The sequence below is a fragment of the Octodon degus genome, unplaced genomic scaffold, assembly GCF_000260255.1.
Source record: "Octodon degus isolate 3935 unplaced genomic scaffold, OctDeg1.0 scaffold00191, whole genome shotgun sequence".
Classification (NCBI taxonomy): Eukaryota; Metazoa; Chordata; class Mammalia; order Rodentia; family Octodontidae; genus Octodon; species Octodon degus.
In genome coordinates, this window is record NW_004524767.1 from 105,584 (window position 1) to 128,683 (window position 23,100).

A 23,100-nucleotide genomic window follows, 5' to 3' on the forward strand; every position below is an offset into this window, starting at 1 on the left:
GTTTGACAGTCGATAATGCAACAATAGGAGTTAAACTTTGGTCTATTTAAGAAATGAAATAGAAAACTTTACAAAGTAGATTACTGGGGGAAAAAAAGAGGATTTTTGTGATGAGCAAAGAACTCAAAATTTTGCCAGATATGTATATGATCAAAATACCAACAAAATATTACCATATTAGCAAAATTTTTTTTTATGCCCATCAATGAACTATCTATAACAAACTGGCAATTAGACAAGAAATAAAACAGGTGTCAATCTTTAACAATTTATTTTATACAAAACAGTAGCAATGTAGAATATGGAAATTATCTCCTGCTGCCACACAAGCAAGTTGTGAACATTCCAAGCCAATGTATACAGTTTGGAAGGGAAGGCTAAACAATAGCATCAATCATGCTACTGAACATAGGATTTTTTTTAAAAAGATTAAAAATTAGATAGCAATGTCTTCTAAATATTGCTCTCATCATTGAAGACTAATGAAAAATAAAGTCTTTGTAAGTTAAAACAAAAGACCAAAAAAAAAAAAAAAAAAAAAAACCAAGAGGCTGCTACAACACTGCCATACAGTCAAACCATCATATTCCAGTATTTCCATACTTGATAGCAGCATTATTTTTACTGAACCGTGTACAACTACATGTAGCAATATATCAAAGCAAAAATACCATGGCAGTTCTCAATCAAGATTGAAAAGAAAACAAAATATAACTACAATGAACACACTGTAAGATGAACATTTCTGAGAACAAGTCAGTATCTACATTCTTGGACTGTTCCATTCTGCCTCTCAACAAAAGTGTCAAACTCAACTGTCGATTGCATTTTTGGCCTATTTGAGTTTTTCCAGTTCGTATTATACTGCATGCTTGGAACAAAGAGGGTGATAGTAAATCCTTCTACACAATGAACTTTAAGTAGACAGCTGAAAATAAACTTACTACCTGTAAACACACACACACAAAAAAAAAAAAAAAAAACAAGATTTTTTTTTATCTTCAATCAGTGCCTCCAAAGACTCTATCTTCGATATCGACCTCTCTCCCCTCGGTCTCTGTCCCGGTCACAAAGTCGCTCTCTCTCTCTTTCTCGGTCACGTCCTCTATCTCGCTCTCTGTCTCTTCTATTGTCTCTGGGGCGGTCTCGATCCCGTTCCCGGTCTCTTTCTCGGGGTCTACTTCTCCGACCACTGACAACAGCTTGTGTGCGACGAAGGAAATCATCCACCCTCATATCATAATCATGCTAGAAAACAGAAGAAATGTATTAGAAATGCCAGAAATTTTAATGAAATTGAAAGAAAAGTTTACTCTATTTAGAGAAAATAGGATTCTGGATGTCAAATCAGACATATACAAAGATACAAATCAATTCATGCATGTCCTATTCAATATGACTGACTTTTCTACATGTTGGTTTAATGAGATTTAGGCCCCAATTATCACTTAATCATTACTATCAACCATTATGCTTGGGTGCTATGCTAACACTGGTTTCCTTCAACACTTTTTACCTTCCTTTCAACACTACAAAACATAACAGAACTCTGTCCTTTTCAGGTGAAATCACAACTATGATGATTCAGATTACGGGATGTGACAAACTGTAAGAAAGTAAGTCTGTCCCACATAGTTTACAATGCACTGAAGGATGAAGAGATCAAAGCTGAATGATCCTTGCTCTAGGTTAACCTTTCTCCTCTTAGTTCTCAGCCTACCTTTACTTAATAAATTTGGTCTGTTTGCGGTCAGCCTAAATGTATAAAGTATAATGTTGAAAATGTAATTGCGGGGGCCAGGGATATAGCTCAGTGGCAGAAGTGCCTGCCTGGCAGGTGCAAGGTCCCAAGTACTGTAAAAAAAAAAAAAAAGTAATTGCACCCTGGCTTTTACAGAATATACGCTAACCACAGGTTTACTACAAAGAACTTATTAACAATGGCAGGTACACTTAAGTAGAAGACTTGTTTTAAACCACTGTGTTATCAGCCATTTTGAGATATCACAGTTCATCTAATCATACATAGGCTGCATTCTTCTTTCTTCTATGACTGAAAACACCACTTTCAAGTTAGTCAGGATTCTCAGATTAGTCCTAATTTATTTGAAAGGTTATAATTTTGTAAGAAAGAAATGACAATTCCACAAAAATGCCTCAAAGACACTGACTTTCAAATATGTATATTCTTATTACTTGGAAGATAAAGATTATTTGGTTCTGAAAAATATACAACAACCTGAAGAGTGGGGGAAAAACTTAGTTTGTGCAACTTTTTAAATATTACAATTACCTTTATATGTATTAAAAAACACATATATGGACTATGCTTCTGACAAGTACAAGATAATGCTCAGTTTTTAAAATAAAAGTACTACTGGCAAGAAAGAAAGAAACAACCCCACTAGTATAATGAAAACCTATAAATCTTAAAACTAGAGGTTGATTGCCTTTTTGTTTGCAGGGACCAAATTTTTTTCTCTATCCTTAAAAATTGGTTATTGGCTAATCTTAGAAACTAGGGATAAAGAAGAATAAAATAACTTGGTTAGTAGTTCTAAAAACTTTTGGTACGAAGAACTAAATGAGGTAAGACTATCTGTCAAAATATAATATCTCTTCTCCAAAAATTTGGTCATATAAAGAAATAACCTTGGCAGTATTATATATTTACAATATTTCCAGTTTTATATGAAGTTATTAAAACTTAAGTAGCCTATGATTTAATAAAAGAAATCTAACTCAAAGCTCATCATCTGTCATTTTTAATAAAAACAAGTTGTGAATTGTAAGAAAGAAATGACAATTCCACAAAAATGCCTCAAAGACACTGACTTTCAAATATGTATATTCTTATTACTGGGAAGATAAAGATTATTTAGTTCTGAAAAATATTCAACAACCTGAAGAGTGGGGGAAAAACTTTTGGAACAATCTCCAAAAGATTGTTACTGACCATACCCTCATGTCTGCACATTTAAATTATCTACACATTATTGAACAAGATCTGGTATCCTCACATTTAAATTACCTACAGAATTCTAAGTAGTTCCCTCACACCTCTGCCTTCCTGTGCACTTACTACTCGTTTATCTCTGTATCTTGCTTCATGTGGCACCGCATGATGTCCTGAATAAGGAGGATGAGCTTGAGGAGGTGGAGCATGGTGCTGATAGTAAGGATGGTGTGGAGCCTGTTCCAGTCCTGGGTAAGGGGGCTAAGAAAAATGGTAAAAAAAAAAAAAAAAAAAAAAAAAATTACTTTTGTAAGAATGTATTAAATATCCTTCTTAAAAACTTATTCTGAGAATTCCTCTATCCAAACCACCAAACCCAAACAAATGTGTACAGATATTTACTTTGACACATTTACAGTTCTTTGGTTGAAAAGAATATATGTGTAAGAAATTGTAATTATACATCTTCTAAGACCTAACATGTTTATAATTTTTCTAATATCAAATTCTAAGAAAGCCAGATGTGGTAGTACACGACTGTAATGCCAGCACTAGGGAGGCTGAGGCAGGAATATCACCTTGAGTTTGAAGTCAGTCTGGGCTACATAGTGAGCTCAAGGACAGCCTGAAGTACATAACAAAACCGTCTTGGAAAGGAAAGCAAAACAAAAAAAATTCTAATACAGACAGTGCTCAATAGAATAAAGCATGGTATTTACTCAGAGCTAGGTACTATCTGTCATTAAATTCTCACAACAAATCTATGAGAAAGGTACTATTCTACTTTACAAAAGGGAAAAAGTGAAGTACCAAGAAATTAGGTAACGCTAATTAAGCGGTATAGTCAAGATGCATTATCAAGCATCATGGCTAGTTCAGGTTATTTGATGAAACACTGCACACTGCTCAACAACAGTAACAAAAGGTAAAATAACCTATAAAATGAATAAAAGCCAAATAAAACATTACTTCCACAGTTGTCAAATTCATACGTTTCAATGTTTTTAATTTCACAGATTCCACAGAAATCTCATGATCTACAGTAGTATAAAACTATACTTTAGCAAAATGTAGGATGAAGTCACACATTTAAAGGCACACTTAAAATAAACAGAATAAACATATTTAAGACTATGAAGTGGGCCTGCCCTTAGCTCAGTTGTTTAAGCACCTGCTCATGCAAAGGCAGTCAGGAGCAGGATACCACGGTCATCCCCAGCTACACCTGCCTTACCTGACCTGCCCTTCAGGCAGCCTGAGCCACTAAAAAACAAAACAAAACAAAACACAAAAAACAAAAAAAACCAAAAACATTCTTGAATCTGTTTTAGTTCAGTCGAAACTACACTCTCGCCATGCAACTGTGGCCTTAAGGTATTCTAATAGCAAATACCAAAAAAAAAAAAAAAAAAAAAAATTCTTTGGGGGCCTGTCCATTAGCTCAGTTGTTTAAGTACCTGGTTAAGCAAAGCAGTCAGGCTCAAGATTCTGTGATCCCTAGATCCTCATGCCTATCAGACGTGCCCTTAAGGCATCCTGAGCCTTATGGCATCCCCCCCCCAAAAATATCCTTCAGGGGACAACCCACTCAGGGTCCCCACTCCTGTCCCTTTCTCAGACAGGAGCTTTCTTCCCCCCAATAAATATATTCTTAAAAAAAAAAAAAGACTATGAAGTATTTATTACTCAAGTTATGGTAATAGATTCTAATAAAACCCAGTTTTCTTAAAGAAACTAAAGTTATAAATAACCACAATTTAATCAATTTTAAACAGAGGCAAACTTATTTAGTAGTATATTAGGTACTATGTACTTTTGTAAATTTATCTTCTCAATAATAACAAGGTTTGTAATACTCCATTAAATGCTGAGCTACTCAACAGACATCATGTTCCATGCTTTACACAGAACAAGGACTAGATGAGCCCAAGAACAAATGCCCACAGTATTTTATACATGAGGAAAACTAAGATATACAATATAAAACATTACAGATCACACACACACAATGTATCTGAACCTCCAAGTAAAGCTTCCACCAACTAACAATACCATAAAGTACTACTGAACATCAAATTAAGCTTAAGCCATTAAAGCAAATCAACTTAATCATTTTAAGAATAGCATGCAATTGCTTATTGCCAAACGTTTGTATTTTAAGTTCTCTTACTAATTGTAACCATCATATTTTAAGTATTCAAAGTATTGGGACTACAAATGAACTTAATTATAGAAACAGTAATACAAACCATTCCTTGCCATGGTGGTGGTGGTCCCATGTTATGAAATTCCCTCACATAATCATTGTAGGACTAAAATAGAAGATGATAATGTCAATAAAAATACGAGTCATCTCAAGATTAAACAAATCAGACCCTGGTTTTATCTACATTAAATACATAAAATTTTATGCTTACCCCATTTAAAAACACATCTCGGCGAACTCCTGAAAATCGTCTGTTGGGAATAAGATTTGTGAAACTAAATTCAGGTAATTCATAAACTAGTTCCAAGAATGTAATTCAAAGTGAAGAAAGAGTGAACCCAACTTACCTATCTACTTCTTGGTATCTTGGATCCTTTAAATACCCTGTTCAAACATCAAGCATTTCAGTAAATCAAATTTTTATTTTTTATTATGGCATCACAATTAAACCTTCATTATGTCATCTTAATTCTTCTCATGAAATATGTACTTTAAGTGATAACTATTATTATTACTTCTAGAGATCTTTCATATACATCTTCTAAGTTCATGACCCAAGTTTTGCTACAATTTCATTTTGCAACCACAGAGAAACAGGGAGAGGAACTATTTTGACATGTGTAACACAACTTTTTAAAAACAAACGTTTACCTTTTACCTTAAATATATACACGCCTTGCTAGATAAACCACAGATTACATGTTTTTAAAAGATATTCAATGAAGAACACAAAATTGCAAAAGTTGCAAAAATGAAGGTATATACATTTTAAATGAAAGAATCATGGTGGGTAAGAGGAAGAAGTATCTTTCCCCAAACTTCTTTAATAAGAACACAGCAAACTAAAACATAAAATTACCTACATGGTCACATTACTAGGGAAAATTATTTGCACTAGTACAACAAAATATTCCCCTGGAGAAAAGAATGAGGCTTCAATCAAAGTACTTTCTATGCAAAAGTATTATGAAGTACACATAGTCCCCAAATTGTGTATTGCCAAAGTTTTGTTCTGTGTATTACTGTTCTAAATGATCACCGTTCTTAATTATAACTTGTAGTTTAGTTCCAGTAAACAGGCTAATTGAAAAGCTGCACTTAAATTACGAATAGCATATTTTTCCATCCTCTAAACTTATGACTTTACTTTGCAAAGTAAAGCAGAGTTTAGTTCCTAAAAGGTGTATGTCACATGAAACACTAATGAAACAAAAAGAAAAACATATAAGACCACTTTTCCCTTAACTATAATCTTAAATACATGTACACATAAATTTCCATTTTTGCAAAATTAGCAATTAAGAATTACTAATGAGAACTACTAAAGATTTTTCAGGTTTAAGTAGTCATGTCCTAATTTGTTTACTTTTATAACTATAGGATCATGATAGAATTTTGGTGGTTTTAATTACTGTTAAGTCAAATATCTGCAGGATTATAAAATATTAACCTGGTCTCTGGTGAAACTCAGGGGGATAGTCAATCCTTGGTTTCTTTCTGCTGTTATGAATATCATAATCTTCTGGTCGACGCCTACACAAATTAGACACATTAGAAATTAAACCAAAAACTGCTGGGAGAACAAATAGCAAAGCAAGTTTTTGATGGAGATAAGTACAAAGAATAGCTCATTACTTGCTTGAAATAACTAAGTTTTAGTGAGCAAATTATCTTAACATTTCTAAATTTTAATTATTCAAATTCCTATGAACCAAACCTTAAATGCACTGCTGGAGGTAGGTATTCGCTGCAATCTCATGCTATGATGAGATAACCACAAAGAGTAATCTGATTAAAACATACAAATCACATTTTAGTAGTCCAAACAGAAGTAAATGAGCCATCCTCAAATTAATGTAAATATCCCATTTAACAAAACATTTATCCAAATAAAGTTGCCATTTAAATAAAAATGAAAACAAAAAAAAATAACATCTTTATTATACAACAGACAATTCTAAAATCTATTTAAACTTTGTCACTTGAGGTTAAGTCTAACTAAAAAGTTCCTGAATATTTTTCCTGCTTTGCACAAAATTATTACTTCTTGTAAATATCAAAAATCTGATATTTAATAAACTACTTCCACAAGTTTTTAAAGATGTAATACTTTAAAAAACTAACTTATTATTCCTTAATAACATTTTTTCTATACTCAATCACATTAAGGAATTAAAGAACTTCTCAGTGTCTTATAATAAAACTCTTTCACAAATTGGTAACAGGTTACAAATTCTAACTAGATCAAACTACTCCTCTGAATTTTACTATTTACAGAGAACTACTCTTTACTGTCTTTCATAAATCTTAATAGTCAATGTATAACATAAAATATACTTTAGCAACATTTAAATCTAAACAAACTTTAAAAATCTATATTTAGGACATTTTTTTTTACTCTTAATGCTAAATAAAAACTAACCTTACATATCTATTTTCATGTATTTCTGAGTATTAGCTACTTACTAATTTTTGCAAAACAACTTAATTCAAACTGTAAAGTTAAGTGCAATAACCCCAACCGCCCCCAACAGAATAAAAACAGTTGCATCCATAATAAGCAATACTAATAAAATTAAAAGCTGGTTTAAAAAATTAAACATACCGCTTTCTTGTAGTTTGGGGAGTGCATTTACGACCGGTATAAAACATGATAGTAACAGTTCATATAGTAGTCCAACTACTGACTTTAAGCTGTAAGCCACATACATAAATGGAGGCCCTGGCAGGCTTGAGAGAAGGTGTAGTGGTGTATAAGTATAGTTTGCAGTCCATTGCAAAACTGAGGTAAAAACTTCACTTGTATATACTGTATTGCACTGGAAACCTCTTAGCTTAAACTTCAAAAGACATCTTGGTGCTCAGTCCTTTTAGGCCAAAAGTAAGGGGCTCTGCCAGGTTTCCTCCTACCTATTCGACAGTGTCCTTAAGAAATGGGACTCTTGTTGGATTATCTGTACCTACCACAGGATGTTTCCACCAAAAGGAAACTTAACCAAAGGTTTCATCCCATCAACCACATCCAATAGTCTTTAGCAGAATATTTTAGATTTAGCTGTACACAAAGCTACACAGGGGAAGGTGGTGGGTAGAAGGGCTTAAACCAGTCCTTTGCAAAGACTTCTCTCCAATTCTGTAACAAGTTAAACCCCCTTTTCCTGGAAAATGCTGTTTAGTTCATACAGTAGTGATCAATAACCATGGCGATCCTCTAAAAACCACTTTAAGTCCACAGGTACTGCCAGCATCTGGAAAAGCTGTAAACAGACACAGCAACAGCCCTTCGTTTTGGTTTGTTGCCGGGTCTCCCAGGGCCACTTGATCCCCTTTGGAAAGAACCTATTGTTTTCAGAAGCTCAGCAAGATGTGTGAATTCATTGGGTACATGTTAAGAGAATATTTGGCAATGGGCTTAACACATCACGGTGACAAAATCTGAAACAGTCCCAGTAATGCTCCTCTTGAACATCAAAATAACTTAAAATATTTTATGCTCTAAATGAGGCGTCATCTTCTGAAAAAATATAATTGATCCTTTTTATAAAAGTCCCATATCTGATAAGGTTTATCCAGAGACACACCTGAAAGAAAAGGCTGTTTGCAAAATATTAACAATTTTTTCAAATAAAGACATCCTCCTCTTCCTCCTTTCTAGCCTGTTATTAGCAACAAATGCCTACCTCATTTCATTTCTGTACTGCATTATCAGAGTACTATCAAATCTAAACTGGTTATCACTTTTAACATTTTTTTTTTTTTTTTGCATAAGGAAAGATCCCCATATTCCTCTTGAAAAATGACTGAGACCAAGGTGACCATGTGAAATCCTCAATGAAGCCACAAACTAGTCCATGCAGCTTGATTTGAGGATTTTCTCTTTCTTCTTTACCGCAGGACAAACTTTTGACGAATCACATTGCTCCATCATGTTATCCTGATACATGTGCCTACTATCAGTCCAAAGAACGTTTCTAACCTTCCCACATCCCGGACTGGCTCTCGACGGGATGGACGTCCTCTTGACCTGGGCTGAGAATGCATTCTTCTCTTGTGACGCATTTTATGAATGAGCTGATACAAGTCAATACTTTCATCAGGGGGAAAGAGAAGACAAAGCTGGGTTCCACATTCAAGTTCAATTTCCTAGAATAAGAAAACAGCCATTTTTAAGACAAAAAGCAGCTTTTAAGAAACTTGTATTTTCTTGATGAACAAGAGTAAAAAATGAAGTAGAGGATTTCTCCCCAAAAATAATAATCCTGGAAAAATCAAAAGAATATTTCTTGAGGAAAAACACAAAAATATTAGAACAGTAATTCACCTTAATAGAAAACACAAATGACTGTGTAGCAAAAATAGTAATAGTTACAGACTACTAAATCATGTAAATACTAAACAAAAGAATGCTATCTTGTAGGTTATTAACTCAATTTTCAATTAATATACTAAAATACAGTAACTACAAAGCCAACATACTAAAATACAGTAATTACAAAGTTGTTATCAACTTTAAAGTTAATCTATCAACTTCAAAATTTATTTTTAATAACAAACATTTTCACTTAATGAGGGAATGAAAACAACTATTACTTTTGGTTTAAAATTATGTGTGGGAGGGCCGGGAAGATAGCTTAGTAGAATAAGCACTTGCATGGTAAGTGCAGGATCCTAAATTCAATCCCCAGTACCGCAAAATAAATAAATAAATAAAATAATGTGTGGGCTCTATGAGCTTCAAAGATTTGGGTTTAGGTCAAACCATTACTTAAAACGATATAGATATATGTGTTATCTTTTCAGAGGATTACCTTCTATTCAGAAAAGTTCAGCAAAGATGCTAAATAACAATTCTGTAACATGTACCTTATACAAATGGAGAATTTATTAAATAGTGCTAAAGAAAAAACATTTCAAACTACTTTATAATCATCTTCCCTGCAATTTTATGAATAAAAATATGAGACATGATAGTATACAATTAACTCACTATGGGGCAGAAGTATAATTCCCAACTTTGAGCCTCACTTGGGCAACTTAGCAAGACTTTGTCTTAAAAACAGTTAAAGGGGCCAGGAAGATGGCTCAGTAGAATAAGTGCTTCCCTGGCAAGCCCAAGGGCCTGAGTTCAATCCCTGGTTCCGCAAAAAAACAAAACAAAACAAACAAACAAAAAAAAACATTAAAGTGTCAAGAATGGTGACACACGCCTGTAATCCTAGCACTTGGGAGACAGACGCAAGTGGGACACTGCAATTTTATAGGCTGGCCTGGGCTACATAGGAAACTCAAAGCCAGCTTGAGGTACATGGAGGGACTATCTCAGTGTGAAGGACCTGGGTTTAATCCTCAAAACTACAAAAAGTAAGCAACTGCCATATAAAGCTAAATTTCAAATTTAGCTATCTTATTAATCAGTCATAGTAAAAGGAATCACACTCTCCAAATAATACTGTCCCTTAATTTTTCGTAACTCATTTCTTTCAGAACCAATTTAAAAATGCGGTTCAATAAATATCACTACAACAGTTGATTAAGCATATTAAGTTGCTCAAAGAATCACAGAACAAACCTGTCCATCACGTCCAATCTTTACTGGCTTATGTTCATTCCAAGGATTGGTGAGATGAGCTGACTTTGTGAAGGGTAATTCGCGCCTGAATCCAAAGTAATAACAGTTATTTTTCATAGAACCCTGCAGACTTTATACTACTTCCACAGCAAATCACGTCAACTGCAATTTAAATGACTGAAATGCAAAAAATAACTGGTATAGTGTATCTCACAGAAAAGTTCAAAGACCAAGTTCTTAGTTTTCAAAACAAAAATACAAACAAAACAATCATGGATAATATGCTGCTCCTTGACTTAAAACGGTTATGCTGTGAAAAATTAATAGTAAAATGACATCTTAAATCAAAAATGTGTTTAGCACTGTCGTGATGCACTCAGCAAATAACAAGGCTGAAGCAAGAGGATCATGAGAGTTCAATGCAAGCCTGGGCAACTTAGTGAGACTCTGTCCCAAAATAAAATTTAAAAAGAAACTATATAGAGATGTGGCTCAGTAGTACATGCCAGGCCCAGCTACTTTAATACTGACCCCTCCAAAAGAAAATAACAATAATGTACTTAAAACATTTACTCTAACACCAAAGTTCAACAACCAAGTATAATGCAGTTACTGTTCACCCTAGTGACTGCAGCTAATGGAGCTGCAGCTCACCGCCGAGACCAGCATATCAAACATACCACTATCTATCACTACTCTGAGGGAGGGGAGGATCAAAATTCCAGGTAAAGGGCCAGCAACATGGCTCAGCAGACTAAGCACCTGTTTAGACAAGCGCAGAGACAGACAGATGTTCAAGCCCCCCCACCTCCCCGGACCCCTGAGCAGGTCCTGGAGTCCAGCCACCAGGGAGTCCTGGCGTGGTGGTGCACACCTGTAATCTCAGCAGTAGGGAGGCTGAAAACAAGAGGAGCACTAGGAGTCCAAGTTAAGGAGTGAGACCCTGTACCAAATATACGAATGAATGAATGAATGAATGAATGAATGAATGAATGAGTGAGTGAATGAATGACATTGATTCCAGGTAAACTTTCTACTGAATGCCTATCACTTTGCCATGAAAGTAAAGTCAAAACAGTCAAGCCATTTCACGTCAGGGACCATTTGTAGAATGCTTCAGAACACAGACTTGAAGTATTAACGCACTAAATATTAAGTACCCTGCTAAACTAGAGTATTATAAAATTAAATTTTCACACAACTTGTACAAAAGAATTGAAATTACAAAAACACCATTTTTAGGTCAGTCTAAAATTTACTTTAAAACAAAAGAAGCCCAAATCTTTCTACCCAAAACTTTGTATCCAATATTAGGAGGGACCTATTAATAGTTGTCCACTGCTTACTATACATCCCCGACATGTCAGTAAAATAGCCACTAACTTAAAGAATGTGAAGATTATCTATTAATAAACGAAACCTTTCTTTTACAATTTAACCAATTTACTTACCACTGTGAATATGAAGATTAATACAACTAAATCTGTTGGAAGCTACTAAAAAATGAGTAATTATTTTGTCTCAAGGCCAAGAAAGGATCTTTTCTGAAATACTGTACAAAAGCATCAAGACTATTTCCTTTTGCCTTTACAACTATACACATATAGATAAAAATGTCTACCACTTCTCTGCTTAGATAACTGCCATTTCTTTCCCAATAAACTGTTACCAAACTTTAAATTTTTAAATTGTAAGTGCAAAGAAAAGTAATTCCAACTTTAATTTTTAATATAAAAACGGCAGAGGTAGTGCAGTACAAGGGTATCACCAACAGCCTTATGATTTCAATACAGCATCTCAACACTCTAACAGTGTATTTTTTTGTTATAATGTATGCTATTACATGTGCAATTATTTTCATATAATACTATACTTAAGAGACAAAACATAATTCACACATCTAATTTTCTCTTTAGGAAAATTTAGACAGCTTCATATTTTTCCTATAAAAAATAAAGTAATGCATATACTTTTTCCACTACTGTTAACAAATTACACACTATTTCCACTCTTATGTTGGCCAATGTATGTTTAGTTCTTCACTATCCTATAGTTAAGTTTTGTTTTTGTTTTTTTTTGTTTTGTTTTGTTTTTTGGTGGAGCCAGAGATTGAACTCAGGCCCTTGTGACCTGAGCTATCTTCCCGGCCCCTCCTGTAGTTTAGACTATTCCTCATTACTATTCTTTTTGTCTTCTGTTATTCTTTCACATACTGTTAAATAAAACAACAAGGGTCCAACCCGAATCATAACAACCCTTAATGGCTTGTTTCCATGTTCTACTTGTGCTGATATGATTTTCTAACAATCATTCTTCCTTCTTTATTCTCAACCAATACCATCATCTGCAAAGTCAACTTATAATTCAAAGAACTGACATGGTCTCTTTCAGAAAATATTAAAACTTAATGTATGAAGTAAATTTTCATGTATCAAGAAAACCTGACAAGTTATTACCATTAAAAGTAGTAGAAATGACTCAGGGTTCAAAATAAAGATTTTAAGAAACTTTTTTCTTTATACATGACTTTGGTTACATTTCTCACAAGGGTTGGTACACATACATAACACATATTAGTTCTATCTTCCTTCTCTTCCCCTCTATTCTTCTCCCAGCTTCCATCCTCTGGGCCCCTTCCCCTTCCATCTACATAGGATCCATCTCCCTTCCTTATTATCTTTTATTTTGCTACTTATTTATACTTTGGGTTTCTCAAGGAAGAAAACTATGCAATACTTTAGTGCATCTGACTTCACTTATCATTAGTCTCAAAGTACACATTTTCCTACAAACGGTACAAATTTATCCTTTGTTGCAGCACGCTCCACTGGGTATAAATACATTTTTCTTTCCCTACTTGCCTATCTATTCCTTTGTTGATGGATATATAAGCCATTTCTAAAACTAGCTATGTAAACTGTGCTGCTATACCCAAGTATGCATGTATACCTGTGATTTGATGTTTTATTCTTTAGAGAAGATACTAAGGGAACAGACTTGTCAGCACTTACTGTTTGGTTCCTTGATGATGGCCAATCTTTCCAGAGTTAAAGTAAAATCTCAAATGTTTTAATTTACATTTCTCTAATGGCCAGATACTCAACATTTCTCCATGAATTCAATGGTCATTTGTACTTTTTATGAGAAACATGTACTCATTTATCTATTTTTTGACAGGTCTTTCACATAGGTAGGTGTGTCTAATTTTTGAGCTTTTTACAGCCTCTCTACACCTTAAGTCTTTTGTCTAAGGAATAGCTGACAAATATTTTCTTTGTTCTTTAGGTTGTCTCTTCATTGCGTTAGTTGTTCCTTTTGTTGTGTAGCTTTCTGACATAATCTCTTGATTTTTTTGATGTTATTTCCTGTGCAAATGGGTTTCTATTTAGAAAATCCTGTTTACAACCATGTCTTCAGTGGTTTTACCTATTTTATTTTCCAGCAGGTTATATCTATCTTAATACTTAGATCACTGGGTGCCTGGCCCTAGCACAGTTCTTTAAGTGGCTGCTTCCACAAAGCTGTCAGGCTCAGGTGGCTGTGGTTCGATCCCCACAACTCAAGGCAGCCAAACCTGCCCTAAAGGCATTCGGAGCAAAAAAAAAAAAAAAACTTAGATCATTGATGTATTTTGATTAAAAAGTTGAATCTGAATCCTATTTTAAAAGATTACAATCTTAACTAAGCATGTATTACTGACTTTTCCAAGTAAAAACTAATTATTCACAACCAAATCTGTCATATTCACAACTGTTAGTCAATTCAGTGTCTAATGTTCCATTCCAGAGTAACTAAGACATGTTAAATCATTAACTTTACCTAGATGTGACAAACATCCCAAGCAAGTAAAACATAAAAAATCTTGAACAGACCTTTGAATATCAGACAGGACTATAAAGGCAATATCAAGGTAAAGAATGGAAATGGGGGGTGCAAGTGTAAGCATCCCAGAAAATGATGTAAATAAACCACTACTGAGTTCTAAAATTATTCCCAAATGATAATAAACTCCAAAGAAGACCAATTTTAATGATCTATACTAAAAGGCACAATTTACCTGCAAATCCAGTCAATTTTAAAAACACCGCCCAGCATTTTAGCACTCATTCCCGCTGGAAGCACCCAGTGTATAGGAGACCCTCCATGGTGTGATTCTGAAGAAAGTCTTGCGAAGCCTATGAGAATCAGAATACCAAATAGTATGAAAATGATATCATGAATTTTTTATGTTATGACCATATTATTTTTATTCTTACCTTGAAATTTTCCACTTTCTCTGACAGAAAATATTAAGATAACACTTCTTGCAGATCTAAATGCTAAATTTAATTTCTTCTCATTTACAGGCAGCGTGGACCATACACCCTATATAAGAATATAAACTGAAATTAACTGCAAATCTAATTCACAAAAGACCAAATGCTACAAAATTTCAATGTGCTTTAAATTCTACAAAGCTATATCTTATTCACTATAAAAATAATCTAAGTGTAATTTACAAAAAATTCACAAAAAACATGGACGAAATCACCAACTTTATAAATTCATTAAAGCAAGAGTGAAGGTGACCAAATCTTACTAAATGTGAGATCTATATACTGAAATAAACTACCTATTATTGTTTTAAAATCACAACCACTTACTCTGGTAAACTTTATATCATTTGAAGGTGAAGCACAACTTGTACATTTGTCTTCCAGTGTATATAGTCAATCTAATAATTTAAATTGACTTTTAAAATCATAAATCAAAATTTCCTGTCAAAACAGTATTTCTACAGTTTTTCTACTTAATTTCAAACTTTTATGTAATGTTGAACTAGAGTATCAGTCCTTATTCATTTAAGAAACAATTTAACCAGTTCTTCAAGACAGAGATAAAAGGGTAAAGTAAGGCAGAAGCTCTAACACACTTCCACATCAACTACACATTACTCACTCACACGCAAGTGCTTAATTACACAACCCTGATCCACTTCAGCTGAAAAGGACACATGATAACTAAATGAGCTATTTAATGACTTAGGTTTATAAAGTTTTAGCCATAAGCCTTAAATTAAGAAACAAAGACAGAAACAGTGACAGACATGGTTAGAAAAATATTTTACTTTATTTGTAAACAACTGAAATGTTACTCTACTTAAGTTAAGAATTTAGGGGCTGAGAAGATAGCTCAGAGGCGTAAGTGACTGCCTGGCAAGCGCAAGGTCCTGAGTTTGATCCTCAACACACACAAAAAATACACTACCCGGCATAACACACAAATGTATTTTTTTTCTGTAACGACCTTACAATATCCTGTAACAGAAGATTTTCTATTAAGTCTGAAACAGGACTTTAAAGCTACCATTCTTCTAAAATCCAAGTGATCTCATGTAAGAAACTTTCCACAATAATGGTTTCTTTTCAAAAGATGCTCAAAGTATAGGGGCCAGGGAGATGGCTCAGTGGAATAAATGCTTGCCTGGCAAGCGCAGGGACCCGAGTTCAATCCCCGATTCTGCCAAAAGATGCTCAAAGTATAAAGTAACACCATAACACAGAAGTTATTTATCTAAGGAAACTTTTAAAAGTATTAATACAATGTATAAGCAACTGGATATAAAAAAAAAAGATATCTTTTACATTACAAACCAGTCTTCCACGTTTACTGTTTCTAAAGTGGTATTTAAAATACTGAAATTAGTGTTTGTCTAACTAATCAAAGAGCAGGGTTATGAGTGCTAAGTGGGCTGTAGATTTTTAAAGCTTTAATGAAAATCACCCTCTCTTAAACTATTGCAGAGACTCAAGTGTACCTCCCCATATAAATACGTGAAGACCTGAGTTCAATTCCCAGTACCAAAAATAAGAACAAGACAGTTTCAACAGAACTGAAGCTAATACCTTAGCTTTGGCAAGAGACACATTCTCATGGTTGTTACTCTTTATGAGGAAAAATCTTGCATCCTGAAGGACATATTTGAGTTTACTAGTTTGATCTGAAAAAAAGAAATCCAAACTGATTAACCACAAAACAGTATCACCCTCCATAACCCAACTAAACTTTTAAAACACAACAAACACCCATTCAACCTAGAAAACTAAGCCACAACATATAATAAATGCAATAATAGAAGACATCTAGCATTTTGCAACAAGGTGAGTCTAACTGTGTGATGTTCCGATCTATCAGAGCCGCACTTAAATGTGAAAATACTGAAAGTTTTATAGATTTTTACCAGATTCATTTAATGATCAATAATAAGCTATCAAATGTGCTTAGTATGTTTATATACATACACGTTACTGTATCCAAAGAGCAAAATATCCTGAAATATTTGATGCTGTACTAAAATATATGCAGAAAAAGTAGAATATGAAGCTTTCTGTATCAGAGTACATTATTTTTCTCCTTAACGTAATACATCGGAACATTACTATATAAAAATCAGCTACTAATGGAGACCCGATAAAGCAAAATAAGGACTCTTATGGAGCATGCAGTGAAAACAAATTTCAAATTTAAATGATACCTTTTCGGACAGCACGAACGGAAGATGATAATTTCTCATGCTTCTTTTCTGAACCTGTATTTAGCCAAAGTACATTTGTTCAGCTTGAGCTTTAGTAGAGGTAAAACAAAATTTCTACAGTCTTGTCACATAAAATTCTCATTCAAGGCAAATTACTCTTCCTGGCGCACCCACACACACACAAAAAAAATACTCCACAATGTGTACGAGTGTTTCGTTTTTGGGTTGTTTGAATTTTTAAAAAATGTATTTTAACGGTTTCCCACTCAGAAAGCTAGTCACTAAATCATCATCTTCCAAAGGAGAAAAAAAAAAAGTGAAAAATCCACTTAAGCAGTAACAGAAGAGAATTAAAATAAGAAAAAGCTTAGTGTTCTGTAGAATTACTACATTGAACATGCCAAAAATCAGTACTAAGAGACGTCAACATTTTCACATTATACTACAACCTCCACACACTTTCTAAAGCAGATTACGTTAGAATCAGTCAGATAGTACCATAAACAAAAATGATTATTACCTGCATATGACTCTGACGCAGAACTTCCACTCCTATCAAAAACAATGGGTGATATGCCTCTAGCTCTCTTCCTTTCCTTCTTCTTCTCATCTTGAAAAATGAAAAAAACAAAACAAAAAAGATTTTTAAGTCTATAACATAGAAACTAACAGATACTCAAACAAGAATGTTCCATTATGCATCTGTTTTTCACAAAGCTCTTGAGCATTAGTCACCATTTATTTCTGAGTCCCTCAATTTCCCTAAGAATAACATGTAAAAGATACTGTACAAAAAGTAAGGACACTTTCATTTCAATCAACAAAAACAGATGTGCTGATACATGTGATCTCAGCAATGTGGGAACAAGACGAAGGATCTCAAGTTCAAACCCAGCCTAACAACTGAAAATTGTGTCTCAAATTAAAAAACACAATGTCTGCAGATATAGCTCTGTGAGAAAGCACTGGGTTCTATACCCAGCACCAGTTAAAACATGGAGAAAAATGGCTTTAACTGAGATATCAGATATTTAATTCCTCTATATAGAAAGCCCTGACTAAAGTTTTCCAACAGGTGAAAACCTGCAAAGTGTATGTATTTTTTCCAATAAAATTTACTATGTCCTTTCAGTGTACCACACATCACACTCCTAAGTCTTTGTCTAAATTAAGCTACCATCTTCATCAGAACTTCAAATTTGATTTTGACAATATTTAATCTGCACCAGAATCCAAGGACTTCAACTGATTCCCTTCCATTGCCAATGCTTATACTTCTTTGTCTATAGTACCGTCCTCCTTAACCATTTCTTCCCTAGATCACTGTTTACAGCACTTTAAAAAATTAAAACTTATTCTCAAATCCAATGACAATCTGTATTCCTCTAAAATGGCTGGAAATCTGTAGACAGAAAAGGTTTAGAATGCCCAACATAAAAGCATTACAAGCTTAATTCATAACTTTATAACCATATATCAGAACTTAAAATGAAATCAAGGTCTCTTCTCTTCATTTTAATTACATGATATCCTCTCTTCTACTCTTCAGCTGAAATATGAAGTTTAGAAAATGCATACACTTTTTATAAAAACTACAGAAAGCTGAAAAAAGTCATTATGTATGCACTATGACAGCTATTTAAAAAGCTTTTGATAAATTATTTCCCTTAATCCTTATAGCAAGTTCCCAAGACATTCTGATTCACACAAGAAATCACACAGAAGATAGCTACCCAGGTTTCAGTTTTTCACTGGGAGAACAGACTGAAATGTAGGTCTTTCCGCTTTAGAAGACAAGCGCTAAGCTCTGGTGTTTCACTGTGCAACAAAAGATATTCCTAAGAAGAATTCAAACTGCCTTCTGGCTTTTTTTCTTTGGGGTTGTGGTATGTGCCCTTTTCTTTCAAGAACGTTAAATTTTCTTTCCTTGGATTGTTCTCTTTTTAAATTAGTTGACCAGTTTAAGGATTATACATGTCTCACTGTTGTGTAAAATTTATCAAATGGTTCAAAATAATGAAAGGATCACTCCATTTTCATTACTCTCCCAACTGTTACTCTCAGATCAAAAGAATAACGAAAATCATCTAAGAAAAGCTAACAGTGTGATGCTTTTATAAGTTACTAAAATTTACTGAGGACAAGTTTTTAGAGCCTGTAAAACGATAATGAAACTAAAGTACAATTCCTTGTATTTTATAAACTGACATTTCCTAATCAAGGAGTTCAAACTTCACCCCAGTTTTCTTTCACTATGAAGGGAAAATTCTTTTTTGTAAACAAGATCTTGAGTCTGGGGAGATAGCTCAGCAGTCTAAGCACCTGCCTGGCAAGTGCTAGGACCCAGGTTCGATCCCCTGTACTGCATGCCCTGTAGGGTGTGCCATGATGGCAACTGAAACCAGGCATGGTGGCACACACCTGTAATCCCAGCCCTAGGGAGACTGAGACAGGAATATCACTATGAGTCTGAGCTCTATAGTGAAACCCTATACCAAATAAATAAAGATTAAAAAAAAAGAAGAAAAGAAAAACAAGGTCTCATTATGTAGTTTAGGCTGACATTGAGCTATGCAGCCTAAGCTGGCCTTAAACCCCAGCAATCCTGCCTGTTTCCCAAGGACTGGGATTACAGGCATGCACCATTATGCCGGGCAGGAGGAAATACTTTATGAGAAAAATAATTTTCCACATATTAAATACGACGTTTTTTCTTTTGCAACAGGATCTTGTTATGTAGCTCAGGCTGGCCTTGAACTTGAAGTGTTCCTCTTGCCTCAGCCTTCTGAGTGCTAGGATTATAGATATGTTCCACCATGTCCAACTGGATGTATAGTTTCTAAAGGAGGCTCCACAGAAATAATTTTAATAAAAGGAAAATTAAAGAGTATTAGCTATCTTTTAAACTCATGAAAAAGGTACACAACGTTTGTTAACTTTTCTCCACGAAAGTATAATCCTGGAGTACTCTGCCAAGATTATCTAGGAGCTTATTAAAAAATGGAAACTACTTCAGATCCTTTCCAAGTAAATGTCCAAATGACTTACTGCAAACATTGAAGACTAAGAAATGCTGCTCCTAACATCAAAAGGAAAACACCTGTAACAATACATTCCCTATTCCTCTAGACAGTTTCATACACACAGAGCTAAACATTCATTATTGTCATCCACAATGACTTAGCATTCATATTGCCAATGCATTTTTACTGCCTATCCTTCATAAATTATAAAAGATCCAGGTCATCTATTTGTAAATAGCATGATGAGAGGAAAGATTCTACCCATCTATTCAGTTAAACCCATTTACTTTCTTCAAGTATGTAAACACTTCAATCTCCAACTTTAGTGAAGAAATGGCTGAAAGCACTTACATAATCATAAGAAAATAGCTGGCCATTTAATTTATACTGTTATCAACCTACTTACTACCAATCCATTACCATAGTGAAATATTATATAACAAAACTATGTTTCAAAAGATTCTAATGTTTAGTACTCTGTGCTAATGTAGCACATCTGACAGCATCTTGACATAAGACAAACACGAGGCTACAATCACTACTTTGTGGTTAGGCCTCTGTAAATTTCTTTACTGGTCCTCTGCTAGGCTCTACAGCTAGTGACTGCAACTGGGCTTAAGAGTTTTTCTCTTGGATAGGGGTAATAAGGTAGGATAGGTAGTAATGAACAGATGACCAATCCCAGATAGCTCTTAATCTTTCTACAAGAACTTTATACTGCTTTTTATCTTGCACAATGACAACTTAGAACTCCATTGACTATCTCAGGCAGACAACTCCCAAGTACGGAAGTGCAATGCAAGTCAAGTAAAAAAAGAAGTTCTGTGGGTCTATTGCTGCATGATGAAAATATAAGGGACTTCTACCAAGAAATACACTACCCAGGGGAGAGGTTCCACGTGAGTATACTGCAAGAACATCATTACTAAAATAAGCTGCTATAGGCTACCTAAAAATCTAAAAACCAACATTAAAACACAAATATACTTGTACATAGAGAAGACTGGACGTATGCTAATTTATAAGACATTAATGTGTAGCCAAGCAGTACCTTTATACTAACATAATTCTTACTCAAAATTACTCTACTGGATTTATAAGACTTGACAGCATATAATTAACTATGAAAATCACAAAATCATCCTATTACTAGTCCCCAAAATCTCAAAATTTTTAACTTCAATTTAAACATTCAAAAGCAAAACCAAATCAAGTCCTTTGAAAAAAAACCCAAAATTTTCCACATAAAAACAAAGTACCTGAACCATCTGTGCCTGAACCAGATCTGACGGATCCATCTGTGAAGGAAACGGATTCAGAACCAGAGTCACTAGCCTCACTTCGAGTATCATAATCATTTCCCTCTTCCTTCTGGTCTCTCTCATCTTGTTCATATTCTTCTTCCTCCTCTTCCTCTTCCTCCTCTTCTTCCTCTTCCTCCTCCTCTCCCTCTTCATCTACCTCCTCCTCTTCCTCTGCATCTTCTTCCACCTCCTCCTCCTCCTCAACATCTTCTTCCACCCCTTCCTCATTCTCAGTGTTGTTGCCTTGCTCATCAGAAGAACCACTGCTACCAGTCTCGTGGTCAGAGCCATATTCTTCAGAATTCACTTCTTCCTTAGATGACTGGCTGGATCTGCTTGCACGTCTATCAACTTCTAGCCCAATTCTCTGATGTTTAAAGAAAAAGGGAATCAGCAGTCATATAACAGACAAAGTCAAGATGAATAAACAGTTCTAAAGCCTCAAAAAGAACTGCTGTTTTATATCTGCAATAATATTTACTACCTCAGAAACATCTGGTGTAGGAGATTTGGCCCTCCTCTCAGGATCCCTTTTCCGTAAGCAAGTTTTCTCAGACTGACTTTTGTAAGGTTCTCGGGAGGCACTGCTTGATAGACGAATTTTTCGATCAGCATCTAGACGCTTGTTTCTTTCAGATCTTTGATATTCCTCATTTTTATATTCTGTGACTGGCTTTCCTTTTGTACTAACAATTCTTTTGTTATTGCTAACAGATGAGCTTAATGGCTTAGAAATCAATTGTCTTGAATGGACAGAAGGCTTTTGTCGCTTGGCATCAGTAGATTCCATTCGATCACTTTTTCGTTTTGATCCTATAAAAAACAATTTAAAAGATATATAAAAGTATTGACAGTACTCTTTAAGATTCAAAGATTTACAAATGACATGGGTCAGGAAGAAAAGCCTCATAAATGTCTTCAAAACTATTTTTTTACTCTACATTTAATCTAAAAGACAATTCAGCTTTCAGCTATTAAAGTAAACTCATCTAACAAAAGAATGTCACCTATTTAAAAAAAAATACTCATAGGCAATAGTGTCACATCTAACAATCTGTCATATGTTGTGTTACTAACCTTTAAGACAAGTACAATAGCAGAGTGATTTCAAGAAATTAAATCTCTTATCTTGTTATTTTTTCAAAATAATTAAGATTGTAACATACCCTTCTTTTCATTTTTATCTTGTTCACTCTCTGGATTATATAGTTCATCATCCTGTTCTGGAACTTCAGTTAAAATATCATCTAAAACATTGAGTTCACCATCTGCAAACAAATTTAAAAATTAGTAGGAAGAAAGTAACATTAAGCATTTATTTGAGTACTGACTACTTATGAAATTCTAACTCACTGAGCATGGTAGCAAAAGCACTCTCAACGGTGAAACAAGAGGATCAAGTTTGAGTCCATTCTGGGAAATTTAGTAAAATTAAAAAAAAAAAAAAAAAAAAAAAAAAAAAAAAGACTGAGGACTAGGAGATGCAGCACAGTGCAAAGGCCTCAGGTTCAACTGCCAGTATCATAGG

General features: G+C 34.2%; 1 protein-coding gene across 2 annotated transcripts in view; it reads right to left on the reverse strand.

Moving 5' to 3' along the window:
- Positions 1-243: 243 nt before the first annotated feature.
- Ythdc1 (YTH domain containing 1) overlaps positions 244-23,100 on the reverse strand; it is a 32,445-nt gene continuing 9,588 nt past the window's right edge. The window contains exons 2-17 of one of the 2 annotated variants that reach the window (XM_004644070.3): positions 22,739-22,840; positions 22,057-22,385; positions 21,528-21,939; positions 17,766-17,855; positions 17,246-17,299; positions 16,617-16,711; positions 14,988-15,096; positions 14,789-14,906; positions 10,732-10,816; positions 9,139-9,305; positions 6,613-6,695; positions 5,510-5,546; positions 5,374-5,413; positions 5,206-5,268; positions 3,083-3,217; positions 244-1,248 (exon numbers count right to left, since the gene is read on the reverse strand). In XM_004644070.3, coding sequence (XP_004644127.1) covers positions 1,024-1,248; positions 3,083-3,217; positions 5,206-5,268; positions 5,374-5,413; positions 5,510-5,546; positions 6,613-6,695; positions 9,139-9,305; positions 10,732-10,816; positions 14,789-14,906; positions 14,988-15,096; positions 16,617-16,711; positions 17,246-17,299; positions 17,766-17,855; positions 21,528-21,939; positions 22,057-22,385; positions 22,739-22,840 — 2,144 coding nt within the window. In that variant the 3' untranslated portion in view covers positions 244-1,023. Of the gene's footprint in view, positions 1,249-3,082; positions 3,218-5,205; positions 5,269-5,373; positions 5,438-5,509; positions 5,547-6,612; positions 6,696-9,138; positions 9,306-10,731; positions 10,817-14,788; positions 14,907-14,987; positions 15,097-16,616; positions 16,712-17,245; positions 17,300-17,765; positions 17,856-21,527; positions 21,940-22,056; positions 22,386-22,738; positions 22,841-23,100 lie in introns of both variants that reach the window. The other variant, XM_004644069.3, reaches the window with a different exon arrangement.